The sequence below is a fragment of the Apis florea genome, unplaced genomic scaffold (assembly GCF_048593485.1).
Source record: "Apis florea isolate Af1SG1 unplaced genomic scaffold, ASM4859348v1 contig_2835_pilon, whole genome shotgun sequence".
Taxonomy (NCBI): domain Eukaryota; kingdom Metazoa; phylum Arthropoda; class Insecta; order Hymenoptera; family Apidae; genus Apis; species Apis florea.
The window spans coordinates 783,182-797,635 of record NW_028256652.1 but is presented as its reverse complement, the minus strand read 5'-3'; the positions used below and the strand labels follow the sequence as shown (position 1 = coordinate 797,635).

Here is a 14,454-nt window from a genome sequence, read left to right as displayed (position 1 = left end):
ATTTCTTATGGACTTCAGTTTTAAATAATATTTGTGATCGCGCGCAATGCGATCGATAGATTCAGTGTTTGTTTCGTAATAATTTTTTAATATTTAGAGCACACTAGTTCTAATTAAATTACTATAATTATTCGCGAAACTAGAATCAGTGTTTGTTCGCCGCTTTTATTTGATTTCGACGCGTTAGTAGTTTTTTATTTTTATTTTTTTATATTTTTAAATATTCGTTTTCGGTACAGGGTAGAATCAGTGTTGCTTAAGGAATCGGGCGATCATCCATCACGCGAAGAGGTAATTATTTTTATATATTTTCTGCTCCCTTCGACTTTCTCAAATAATCAGAATTTTAATGATAGTGTTTCATGTTTGGTTACAGTTTTCCCTTCCTCGTGATGACTACTTGGCGATGACATCTTGGGCCACAACAAAATGCAGATTCTTCGCATCGATTGGTGAGTCGCATGCATTTATGTTCCTCCGGTCATTCAATCATGTCGTAGGACAAAAGGTTCGAATCGACACGAATGACTGGTTGTATACGTAGAATTTTGCACGAGCACAGTGACCATGGGTATTTATTATACTCGTGAATAGTAACATTTTTCTTGTATTTTATTTATTAGATCAGGATAGATCTTCTTGCATGTCGCGTTTTTGGAAAGATGATATTGATAGTTTTATATTAATTAACATATTATTTATTAATATATAGAATGATGTGAATAATTAGTGATTTGATTGATCTATTATTGAAAGTATTTTCTCTATGATTATTTGTAAAATGAATGAATATATTTATGAATATATTTATGAATATTATTATAAATATTATTATGAATATTATTTATGAATAAAAATTAAGATTCAAATAGGTTGAGAAATGAAGTCAAAATTGTGAAGAAGTTCGGATATCCTTCGACTTCGTTACAATAAAAATATCAATTATTGTACGCAATACAATTGATAGTGAATATTGTCGTTATGATATGGTTATCGATAATTATGATAATGAACAATTTATTTAATAATTTTATTTTCCATTTCATCGTAATATTTAATTATTTGATTTTTGTTATAAATTTAAATGTGATTCGAAATGAAAAAATATTTATTTTTTCCGTAAGAGAGTATGTGAAATATTACGTGCAAGAAGATATTTCGCGACAGGTAGATTTCTGAATCTAAACAATAAGAAATTTTTTGTGCTAGTTTTTTCGAAAATATGTTTCGATTAAGAGATCGCCTGAGGTTATTTTCATTGAAATTTTTTTTAGAGTCAATTATTTTCTATTATTAATTATCATACGTAAATTTAATATGGTTAATTCAATAATATATGAAAAATAAATTTCTTCTTTATTATTTCAATATTTTTGCTTTCTAAAATTAATAAAAGTTCATAAAGTTTACAAAGAGAATTTATTAAAGTTTGAAATAAAATGAGCAAATCTAAAATGAGAAAACATTAGTCCGTTAGATATACTAATAATTTTTTTTAGCTCAGGATTTTCAGATTTAATCCTTTCCGTGTTCTTTGCCAGGATCTCACTCACGTGCCCAGGTGTTACTTGGGTGAGAGAGAGGCGAAAAGCATGATGATTTTAGTTCATAAGCTAATAAAAATTTTTTAGCGATTGACGATGCGTTAGTGTATCGTGCACGACGTATTTTCCACATTTTGTGTGTGTGGTTAGGCTGTGGAATTGCGTCGTTTAGTATGTTATTCTATACGATATAACTCGAGATATTTAACATTTTAATGATTAATATCGTTACAATTTCCAACAATAATTTATCCACAATATTAGATTTTTTACTTTCAAATTATAACAAATTTGATTTGACCGTAAAAGGCATATTCTTTTATTAAGAAATATTAATAATTAAGATATACACATATTTTCATGACGTTTCACGCAATGATCGCTAGCCATCGTCAATCGATTTCAGGAAAATGGTACGTAAAGTTAGAGTATGCAAGTAGTGTGCCAAGCTCGGGTGTCGGAGGCGTCCCGGGACGTTTTCCCTAGTGTAGGATTTTGCGCCCGAGTATTATGTGTGAGAATCGTTGAATGAGTGTGTTGGTGTGCCTGTTTTGCTATTTTTTAATTATAGGGCTAGGTAGGATAGGTAGCATACTTTCTGGTGTGTATGTTAATTATAAGTAGGTAGGGCCGGGCAGGTTGTCACAGTCTCTGATCGGGTAGGCGCGCTTTTTCGCGTGACAATCTGTTTCAGGAAATAAAATTTGAAGAATCGAGGGTGAAACCGGTTGAAACGAGTGGAGCATGCCACTCGTTTTTGATTTTGCTCATCGATTTTTCGAATTTCCGCGGTCGCGGTCGCGAAAAATTTCGAAACGAACGTTGAGCTCGAGATTCTGCACGCGTACGATGGACGATCATTACGATCGTTAATCGTTCATGTGTACTTAGTTTCCGCGATTTAGACTTTTTTTTTTCTTTTTTTTCTTTTCTTTGACTTGCGATTAGTGAGTCTCGAGCCTAGATTTAAGTTTCAGCGGGCATTGCGCCCGAAGGAGGAAGACCGAAGAGGCCCGACAAACTGTCACGAAGAGGGCTGCAACGAATGGCTTCTCATTTTTTGGTTCTTGTTTGGATCCAAAGAATGGGAAATCATTGTTACTATTTTGTCACTGTGCTCGTTTTAGTAATATGTAGTAATTGTTGTTGTATCGTCTGGCCGTTTTGCATGCCGGCCCATCATTAAGATCCAGTCATCATGGGCATCGCGTTTTTTATTAGTGTTGCGATTGATTAATAAACGGGTTGAATTAGAGTCCTTTATTACATCTTTTGCGTTAAAATGAGAATCGCGTTTGCATTAGTGTTGCGTTAAGATGAGAATCGCGTTTGCATTATAAGATAAGTGAATTATAAGATATCGCGATTTGTTTGCTATAAATTGTTTTAATTTCTTATAAAGTAAATTTTATATCTTTAAAATGATTACGATTCTTTATTTCTAATCAATAGTAGCTTTTTAGTCAGAATTAACGATTTCGATTGAATTTGTTTTAAAATATAGCGTTGCGTTGATAAATAATCGCGTTTGTTCAAGTAGTGTTGCGAATATTGAATGCCCAAATTTCTTTCACTGGAATTGTGGAAGAACTCACGTTCCTGTTCCTGAATCACCTTAAGTGGCTAAAAAAAGCTACAAGGGTGATTATACGATGGCAGTCATTAAAGAGACCATTGGATTTTCTTCGGATCATTCTTTAGTAGTGTTGCGTTGTTTAAATTTGAGTGCATAAAGTAACGTTGCGTAAATAATTGATTGAATTTTTTTGTTTTTTTTTAATTTTTTTTCAATATAAATTAATCCGTATTGCAAGTATAAAAAAGCACTCATCGCGTTTGATTTAAAAAATTTTTTATTTTATAAAAAATGATATATTATTTTATTAGTGTTGCGGTACAAAATGAATATTCCACTCGCGGTTTGTTGTTCGATTCATATCGAGTGGAAGATATTTTTATTTTAGTAGTCCTTCCGACTACTACGTTCTTTTCTTTTTCAGCATCCCTTATGACCCCTTATCATTCTGCGTTCGTTGCATAAAATATTAGTGTGAAAATATTAGTTTGAAAATATATTATTTAATATTTGTTTTTCTCTTTGATAAAGACTTTGTCTTCAATTTCGAATTGAAATTGTTTTTATGAAATTTCTTTATTGAATTTCTTCAATAACGGTGAATGTTCATTATGTTTATCATTTTATATAATTATTTTACGAATTTTTATGAAATTACAATGTTTGAAATATTTTTTATTCTGTTATACTAATCTCTTATTTGAGTTTGTTTCAGGTATATCAATTCTAAGAGAGCAGTTATTTATTTCAAGAAAATTTTGTATCATCGATTAAATAATAAATAATTATATATTACTAATTACTAATAATTTGATTTGTTTCAGGATCTATTATGAAATCAACCAATCATCATTCATCATATTTTATATAATGTTTCTCTCTCTTTTTTCGGTTATGTTTATTTTGAAGTGAAAGGGGTCCCTAAATACATCTTTTAGATAGATTTTTATATAGATAAGTAGTACCTTCCTTAAGAATAGAGAAAAATGCATTTGGATTCTGTGTTCATAAAGATGGTTGTGATACGGTATGATTCTGTAATGAATTGGAAAGGTGTAACTGTATCTTATTAGATTCTATGAGGTAGGAATGGTATGATAGGGTGTGAGTCTGAGTAATGAAGTGGAAAGGTATAACTGTATTTTGTAAAATTAAATTCTATGTAGGTAGGGATCGTATGAGTCTGTAATGAATTGGAAAGAAACTGTATTTTTATGTAGGTAGGATTTCTAACTCTTTAAAATAGGAAGGTACTACTTTTAGACTTAGGAATAAAGTGATTTTGAAATAAGGATTTAACTAAGATATTGGTAGCACAAAGAGAGTAGGAGGTTTAGATGAAACTTGATTTTGAAGGTTATATGTTAATTATTTCCTTAATTAAATCACATTTATGATTCGGATATTTCTAAGTTGAATTATTGAAATTTTTATATTGAAAAATTTTAAAAAGTTGTAAATAGATGGCTTGTAGAATTGCTGCTGTAGAAAGTAGAATATATTTGCATGCCTAGTAATGCTTGGTGTGATGATAATGGTTATTGATATTAAAAGTGGAGATGTTAATAATATAAATATAATTCTCTGTGAAATGCATTTCATTTTTTTTTTTTTTGCTTTCAAACTTCGTAATATATTAGTATTTTATATATTTATACTCATAATAATATAAAATATTGATGTATGTACGAAGAAATATATTTGTGTTCATGTAGAGTTATATATGATTAAAATTTAATTCAAGTTTTATTTTCAAGTTTAGCTTTTCGGTTTTCCTTGAGATTCCTTTTGCTGTTTGTTTTGTACAACGATCAAAGATTGAACGTTTTGCAAATTTACATCAAAAGGAATATTTATCATTTATTTTAAATAAATTTTTGTGTAATGGAGAGTAGATGGGATTGTGTGGATAGGGTGAGTCGTCACTTCGCAGCAACCTCCAAGTTGATGAGACCTGGAAATCATTATTTACTGCATAATTTATTTTTGTATTCTTGATGCAACTATACATTTTATAGTAAATAATATGAGCTAATTGACTGCTTTTCGCGATTCCAGTTTTTAATTTTTTAGGTATTAAAATATTTTAACAAATTTTGTTTTTGTTTTTATATTTTAAAATTTTGGTTTGGTCCATTACAAAGATAATTTGAATGATATATTTAAAAGAGTAAAAAATTACTGAAACTTTGAACATTGGTTTTATCTTCTTGAGCAAATGAATAAAAGTCTCAATAAAGTTTATAATTAAATCATTATTTAAATAAATGAATAAATCTATAAGTAAATAAATAAATAATTTGTTGTATAAATGAACATATAAATGAACAAAACAAAAAAATTTAGAAACAAGACATTATATAAATGAATTAATAAATGTATAAGTAATTGAATAAATAAAGATATAGGGTAGAAATATAATAATATTAATTAAATAAATAAAGAAACGAAATATATAAACAAACAAGTTTTAAGAATTTAAATTGAAGAAACGTAAAATGGCATTTAGAATACGTTTACATAGTTATAAATCGAAAATAATATCATAAATTTAATTTTAATTTGCAAAAATATAAATTTTGTATTTGTTGTTATAAAAAAATTATTAAATTATATCAATTATAAATATCAATTAAAATTTTACCAATTAAAATTTTACAAATTTTAAACTATTACAATATTTAATAATACAATATTATAATACAAATTTTGAAATACTTGACTATCAGAAATTAATAATTGCTTTATAATTATTTTCTACATAAAATAGTACTAAGAATATTTCAATACAATTATAAATAAAAAATTAATATCATAAAAGAGTAAATTGAACTTTACTTTTTTCGTAAAAATATAAATTAATTATTACATTTAATATTGTAATAAATTATTAGATGTATAAATTAACAATAAAAAATGTAAAAATTGAAAAATTATTGATTATTATATTCGAAAAATGGATTTAGAACAATCGGCAAAAGACGTATATTTCCGTAAATCTTCGCGTCCTATAAATATGAGACAGGTCGCGACGGAACGATCATTTCTTATCGAACTTTGTCGACGCGCTGATATAATTTTAACTTCAAATTTTTTTTATATAATAAATAATTTTCAATCTTATAAAATTTATACTAAATTAATATATTATATTATATATTATATTATTGTGATATATTTTTATATATTCTTTATTAATTTTTCTTTTTAATTAATTTTAATTGTTTCATTTATTTAATCACTTACATACTCTTTTATTTATTATTAAAACATTTATTTCTTTATTTATTTTTTAATTTATATTTTCTACTTATTTATTTATTTTTACATTTATTTTTTGATTTATTTTTTAATTTATATTTTCACTTATTTAATTTTTCAATTATTTTTTTATTTATTTATTTCTACATTTATTTCTTCATTTATTTTAGTTGTTCATCTAAATCAATAAGTATATATATATAAACAGATATTCCCAAACAATAAAATATATTTCTAAATCAAAGAATATTTGTCTGAACGAATAAATTAATAAATAAAATGAAAGAATAAACAAATAAATGAATTGATGCATATATACATGAATTAAAAAAGTCATAAGAAATTGTACAAATAACTCACTAGATATATGAATAAGTAAGTGAATTAGTAAATAAATGAAGTAGAAAATAAATAAATTAATAAATAATTGTATATATAAATGAATAAAATAATAAAATCTATAAAAAAGTTAAGAAATAACTCATTAGACAAATCAAAGAATAAACATCATTTATATTCTATAAATCATATCAAATAAATTCTAAAAATGTAAATATATAAATAATTTGTATGTATATAATGAACAAAATAAAAAGTTTACAAATATATCAGTAGATGAATGAATGAATGAAAGAACGAATAAATCTATAAAATTAAATATAAATTAAATAAATAAAGAAAAAAATAAAAAAATAATATATGTATCAAAGAAGCTTACAAGAAATTCCATTAATAAAATAATTTGATGTATACATGAGTAAAAAAGTGAATGAACAAGTGAACAAAACAAATTAGTTACTAAAAAAATGAATAAATAAATATATGAATAATTAAATAATTAGAAAAGTAAGAGAGAAAGAGCGATGGCATGATGGAAATAGAAGTATCTCTTTATCTTGTTTTATTTTTTTAAATTATTTATAATGAATAGTTATAAGCTTCATTCGATTTTATATATTAATTTTGTTTGTTTTGATATATATAATCGATTTTTCGATCTCGTAAATATATTAATATATTTGTATATTTAAAAAATTTTTCTTCTTTTTTAGAAATAATAGAAATCTATATTGTCAATTGTTGATGTATATATATTTTTCGAATTAATCATTTGTTCGAACTCCTATATATTTTAAAGATTTATTTTTTATTTTGATATGATTAGAATCGATTTTTTAAATATTTCATTAATATGTTAATATATTTGTATATTTAAAAAAGAAGTTTCTTAGAAATCTACGTTATCAGTTATTGATATAGGTATATTTTTCGAATTATTAATCCTTTGTTCAAAATTGTATATTTTAAAAACTTTTTTTTTGTTTTATAAAACATGCTTTATGTCAAATTATATAAATAATTGTTTATCACGATTAAATTTACATTTGTTCAGTCTAACTTATCTTCTATTTTCCTCATACGTATATAAGAGATCAAGTTTGGAAAGTGGTGCCCTCTGTTCCAAACAGTTTGGAATATTGTCAGCGGGCAGGCGCTGGACCGCCTTCTGAGGCTGCGTGTGGGATAAAGAGGACAAGACAGAGAAAGATCGCGATTCAAACTCGAAATCTAACGAGGAACTCTCAGAGCCACGCGAGTGGCCGCGCGATACAGCACGGGTGTTTGAAAACGGCCGATAACAGTGTGCATCGCGCCATGTGTACGGAGAAAAGTGCGAATTTGCAGTGGCTTCTTTATTCCATATTGCTCATTTGTGGATTTGTTCTATCATACGGTGAGTAAATGGATTATATTCGTAAAAATTTCAATCACTTTGGGGATTGTTATTAAAAAATTATACAATTGACTAGTAATAAAAAGAGTGATCTATAAGATGTTGATACAATTTACGGTGATTATGCATTACGTTTTAATTTATGAAAATAATGAATTTATATAATTGAATTTCGAGAATAAATATGGAATTTGAAACTGATATGAAGAAATATTCATTACATAGCTAATTTAAACAAAAAAATATTGTAGCTAATAATATTTAAATACAGATATATATAAATATTTGACTATTTGATACAGTTCATCAAAATGAAGTTTATATAATTAGGATTAATATGTTTCTATTAGTTTAAAAATAGAGTAAAAATATAAAATAAATATCTTTAATTACAAAATCTTGTACAAAATATTTCAATAAATTTTTGTTTACTTTTTTAATTCTTATATTTTATACTGGAATAAAACTTCGATTAGAGTAAAAATTATACTACACAACAAAAAATATATAACAATCATGCATCCAATAAGTATGTGATTTAATGTAATGAATAAGAATAGCGTTTGAAAGAATATATTATGAAGGAATATAATATATTTCATTCATTTCTTCACATTGATGCGATGCATTTATGTTTTCAAACAACGTTCTGTTTTCGAGAACTGGGCGATTTTGTTTTTGAAATCGTTATATCATTCAAATTTTTGCCATTCATTGAAAGAAATCTGAGTAACAGAGTATTATTCGAATGATCATTGAAAAAACTGTTAGTTGATTAACTGTGTATTTACATAAGATGTATCGATATCTTCATTTTTAATATCAGGTATTTGTTAAAAATAAAACTTTTTTATAGAACAGCAAGAAATAATAAAAAATTATTATTATATTCAGCTTTATATTTTATACTTCGAATATCTTATTTTTATTATAAATTTTTCGTGTTATGAATACGAATTGAATTTATTTTTTCTTACATAATATATTAATTAAAAAATTTTCAATACGTGTTATTATAAACTTATATATGATTAAATCTGATATTTAGTTTCAATTAATTGTAAATTGATTATTTTTTATTTTTCATATTAAGATTTTTTAATTGAACATTAAAAAAGTGGATATAGAAATATTCAAAATATAAATTTTTTTTTTAATTTCAATAAATAATATTAAAATGAAAGTATCGATATGTTTGATATATGGAAAAAAATTTGATTGATTATTTCAATAATTATGGAAGTGAAGCAACATTAATAATTCAATATATTGACTTGGGAGGGAGGGGTGGGTTTTTTAAATAGAATTCAATTCAATTGCTTACCTTTTAGAGTTAAACTTGGATTCTTCAAGAAATAATTAATGAGATAGAAAAAAAAAAAAAATAATTAAATTATAATTCGATTTTTCGATAAGAAGAAATTATTTAGAGTTATATATAAATATTATATATATATATAGGATAAGAATCATGACAACGTTTTATTAAAATATATCAACAAATAAATAAATAAGGAATCACGATGCATTAACATTCGGTTATTCATTCAGATAAATATTAATATTAAATATATATAAATCATTTTATTAAATTTTCAATTGATACAATTTTATATATAATTCGTAATTTTATTACTTAATATAATATCTATTAAAATAATGATCGCTTAAAAATGATTTAACTTTTTAAACTTTCTATTAATTAGGAGATATCTATATATTTTTGCATCGGTGACTATAGAATAAAATTTTCTTCTTTTTCTTTTCACCATCTTTTACTGTTGTAACAGAAATAAATCTTTAGCAATGCTAGAATGATTTTTTGACGAAGCGATGCATTTGTGTTAAAGAGAATGCGTTTCAAAAGAGATATTCACCGAGGTCGGAGCGTTTTATTACTTTAACCGTTTATTTTCCGCTCCTTTGCTTGTCAACGTCGTTTATGCCGTTGTGAGAAATCAAATTTGTGCAAAAGAATTTTGATATTCACCGGAAACTGGCTTACGTCGGATACTCATGATGTTTATTATTATTAGAACATTCTTTCGATATGTATCACGTTTGAATTTAGTTGAATTTAGATAGTGAGAAAATAGTTTCTCTAAAAGTACCGATGTAAATTAACGAAATTATTTTTTAAAAATGAAACAAATTATTTTAATTCTTTTAAATTTTAAATTATGTTACAATTATATGTTAGAATCGTATTGCGTATATTGCGTTAGAATCGTTAAAATTTTTATTTTAAATACGTACAGTTGATAGATAACAGATTCCAGGCATAAATATTTTCTAAAAATTTTTTAAGATGATTTTTTAAGAATGTATAATTTAGTATTCAATAATATAGGAATTAGTTATTTAGTTATTTTATCAGTTATTTTATTTTTAATATCTAATTATAACAAGAAATTTGCCTTTGAAAACACAACGACTTTTGAATTTTTCAATATCAGTTTATAATTCTTTAGAAAGAAGTAGTAATACTACGATAAATTCCTCATTTTAAACATATTAAATTCATACCAGTAATTTTTAATATAGAAAATAATGTTACAAAGTACAATCAGAATTTGAGGAGTTAGGATAAATCCAATATTAAATTATTAAATTCTAAATCTCGTCGGTATATGATTTTAGATTTTAGAAAAAAGGCTTAATGATAAATTTCATAATACATTTCGCAACAAAGGAAATTAAAAATGGTGTCAATTCAAAATTTTTGTTTTATAAATTTATAAATAATATTTTATATCACAATGTTAAACGTTTATTTCTTAGATCGATGAGTCTAAATTCCAACGAACCTATCGTCGTAAAATTCTTATAACTTATTTAGAATTTACAATTTAGTTATCTAGAATTATCCTTTATTTCGATAATTTCGAATCATAAAAATAATGCAAAGTTTCGAGAACTCGGTATTTCCAAGTTTCGAAATATGTCGAATTTTCCAATATCCCACGAAGTACAACATCGTCATAAGGAGTACAATCGTGCATAAATCACCGACGAACGAAAAGATTTCGTGGAATCTCGGCGCGACGCGTAAATTCTGGGATCGCGTGCGCGTTATAGAACGATCGAGACGGACTGCTCAATCGCAGCTACATGCGTATATAACCTCCCCCGTTGAAATGTCGCAAATTGTACGGCAATCATCTTGTCAAGCTGTTCAACCGTTCGCACGCGCGCTCGTCTAATATGAATTCCTTGGAGGCTCGGATGACCTTCTCTTCTCTACTCGGTCCTGCCAGATGCAACAACAATGACTCCCTTTGGTATATTACGTACTCTGATACGTGGCGACCGACCAATGAAATTCCCTGTAAAATGTACTCGGGAGAATATTTTATCGGTCTCTGGACGCCGCGAAATACGCTGGAACCAAGTTATTTTATGCAGTTTCGCCATGCATTCGCGCCATTTCTGGGCCACCTTCTTTGGAAAATATCGCCTGTGGTTGTAAACGCCTTGTGTCGGGACAAGAATTTCACCCAAGGAATCTAATCGAAGGGACACGTTATCTCTTCGTACCATGAAAATCCTCCCTATCACCGTTTTCGCTTACGATCGTGGATAATCGTGTTTTAAGGATCGTTTCGTTGGATCCTTTTCACGAAAATCGGGAGATACGGGTTTCGTCTTTTAAGGGAGGGAAATTGTTCGGGTAATTGAGAGGAATAATTTTGAATTTCGAATATTATTCATATTGATATTATATTGGAGATTTGGTTTGTATGGATATGGGTAGCATTGAATTGGGATAAAATTTAATAGGAATTTAGGAAAAATAATTTGGTTTAAAATTAGGGATGTGACATTTGAAACTTTGAAATTTCGAAAGTCTTAGGGGAGTCTTAAAGAGACTTGAAATATTTTAATATCTGTTAAAACGTAGAAAGATAGAAACGTAAAATGGTAGATAGAATATTTTAATTGAAAACGTTATGAACGAATATGGATAACTATTACTAATGTTATCAATAATTCGCGATATAATTATTAGAAAAACGGTATAATTTTTAATATATAAATAGCATATGTAATACTTATAATCTTTCTATGATCTCATATCTTTTCTTGTCACTTTGATGTAAATTTGATGTGAATATTTTATAGATTAATGTGATTTACGCGATATCATATAATTATTAAATATATTGAAATAGAAATATGATATAATGCAATTGAATATATTAAAAAAATTCATACGATTTAATAATAAAAAAGATATGAGATTAAATTATACATATATATATTTTATATATATTATATATATATAATTATATATTTTACATATATTTTATATTTATTATATATATATATATATATATTCTTGTATTATTTTTTTTAAAGTATATAATTATAATTATGAGAAAATATATATAATTATAATTATATTATTTAAAAATCTGTAGAATACATATGATACATTGAATACATATAAAGAGATGTAAATATTCAAAGTAAATCTCATATTATGATATTTGAAGAGTGAATGAAATAGATCTTTATTCCAGTTTCATTTCCATTTTAATCGTGTTCATAAAAATTTAAATTTGCATAAATATTTGCAATCTGTTTATTTTATGCGTTTATTTCAATCGTATTATTTGCTTTTATCTTCCGTTTCTATAAAAATTATAAATTGACATTCCTTTCGGAGTTTCCAAATATTTTCCTACCCTTATTCGAACGAGCGTGACAATTAGCGCAGTTTTCAACAGCAAATGTCAAACATTTCAATGATGGTGGTTGTTGATTTGCTTTCCTCTCTGTAATTAGCCGATCGATAATTGTCTCTTTTAATTCTCTCTTTTTCGAAAGCCAATGTTTATGATAATGTCTTTTACCGTCAGTTTACAGAACGATGCAAATTTTCTACTGGACCATTGATAAAACGATAACGATAGAGGAATCCCGACATATTTTTCTCGATAAATTTATAGAAATAAAAGCGTGCGAGAATTTCGATTTTCGATTACAATGCATATTCTTTTCCAAAGGGTCTCTAATTATTTTGATTACATCGAATTTGGATTTATTTAATTCAAGCAGAATATCTATCAATATGTATCGTTTATGTATAATTTGTACAATTTTGATGATTTAATGAATCATGTACATGCATGCATTCGATGTTTCTTCATTTGTTCAGAATATTAAAATTTTCTCATAATATTTATAATTTATATTTTCGTTAAATTTTGTTTGTTTTTTTCAAACATTTTTTAATATTTGAATGGCGTTTAAATAGTAACAATTTTTATTGTTGTTAAGTTAATTGAGAAGGAATCGGATCAAGTATTGCATAAGAAAGTTAGTCAATTTACTTCATTATTGTTTTCGAGTATTTTTTTTCTATTATTTTAATTCTGAGTTCTTTTGAATAATTAAATTAATATTATTATTTAAGAAAATTTTTCAAGTCATTATGATAATACATTTTTATAATAAAGCAAATAAAGCTTTTAAAAATAACTTTTTACAAATCATTTAAATTATCCGATTATCGTAGATTTGTAAATTATTAATTTATTAATATTAACAAATCGGTAAATTATTATGAAAAAGAATTCAAATTTTATTTTTTTTTTATATTGCAAAACGTATTAAATATTTTGATACGATATTTTACCAGTATAAACATATTTGTTATATTTCTTTTTTTTTTTATTTTATTAAATTTTTAATATAATTATTTAAAAGTATCTTATTATGGATTTCTTTTTCTCGTATCTAAATTGCTACATATCGCGTAACTGCGGAAGCATTAAACATCAGATCAGGATCGGATGAGGGACAGCTTTCCAAATCAACGGTGCGTGCTTTGCATAATTCCATTCTCTTCTGCACCATTCCAGACGAATACGAAATTCAAGAAACTGTATTCTCTCATCTGTCTTTGTGATCTTTTTAAATCTTCCTTATTCAAAAAAAAAAAAAAAAGAAATTTTTGCAGAAATTTTAGAAAAATTAAATTATATCAAAATTATTAAATTACCAGGCATTAAAAATATTTCTTTTTTTAAATCGAATAACAGATGTTTCATAATTGCGATTTTTAAATTTTGATGAATATTTTTACATAATCTTACGATAATCACTAAAAAATATAAATTTTATAAATTACAAAAATGCCATAAGCAAGTAATATCGGATTGTTGTATACAGGATTCAGAATTTTAGATTAGATTTAGAAATTTATATTAAAAATACTTCGTTAAATGGTATTTATTTGGTTGATCATGAATTATGGATCAACTTTGAATTCGAGAGCTTTCTGTCATATAAGTTTTAAACTTTATGATTTAAAGCTACTATATACTATAACT

General features: G+C 25.7%; 1 protein-coding gene across 5 annotated transcripts in view; it reads left to right on the top strand.

The window, feature by feature from the left end:
• The first annotated feature begins 7,921 nt into the window (after positions 1-7,921).
• Positions 7,922-14,454, top strand: part of LOC100872168 (uncharacterized) — a 66,762-nt gene continuing 60,229 nt past the window's right edge. For 4 of the 5 annotated variants that reach the window (XM_086907218.1, XM_086907216.1, XM_086907217.1 and 1 more), the window contains exon 1: positions 7,927-8,116. In XM_086907218.1, the coding sequence (XP_086763344.1) occupies positions 8,038-8,116 (79 nt within the window). In that variant the 5' untranslated portion in view covers positions 7,927-8,037. Of the gene's footprint in view, positions 8,117-14,454 lie in introns of all 5 variants that reach the window. The other variant, XM_086907219.1, reaches the window with a different exon arrangement.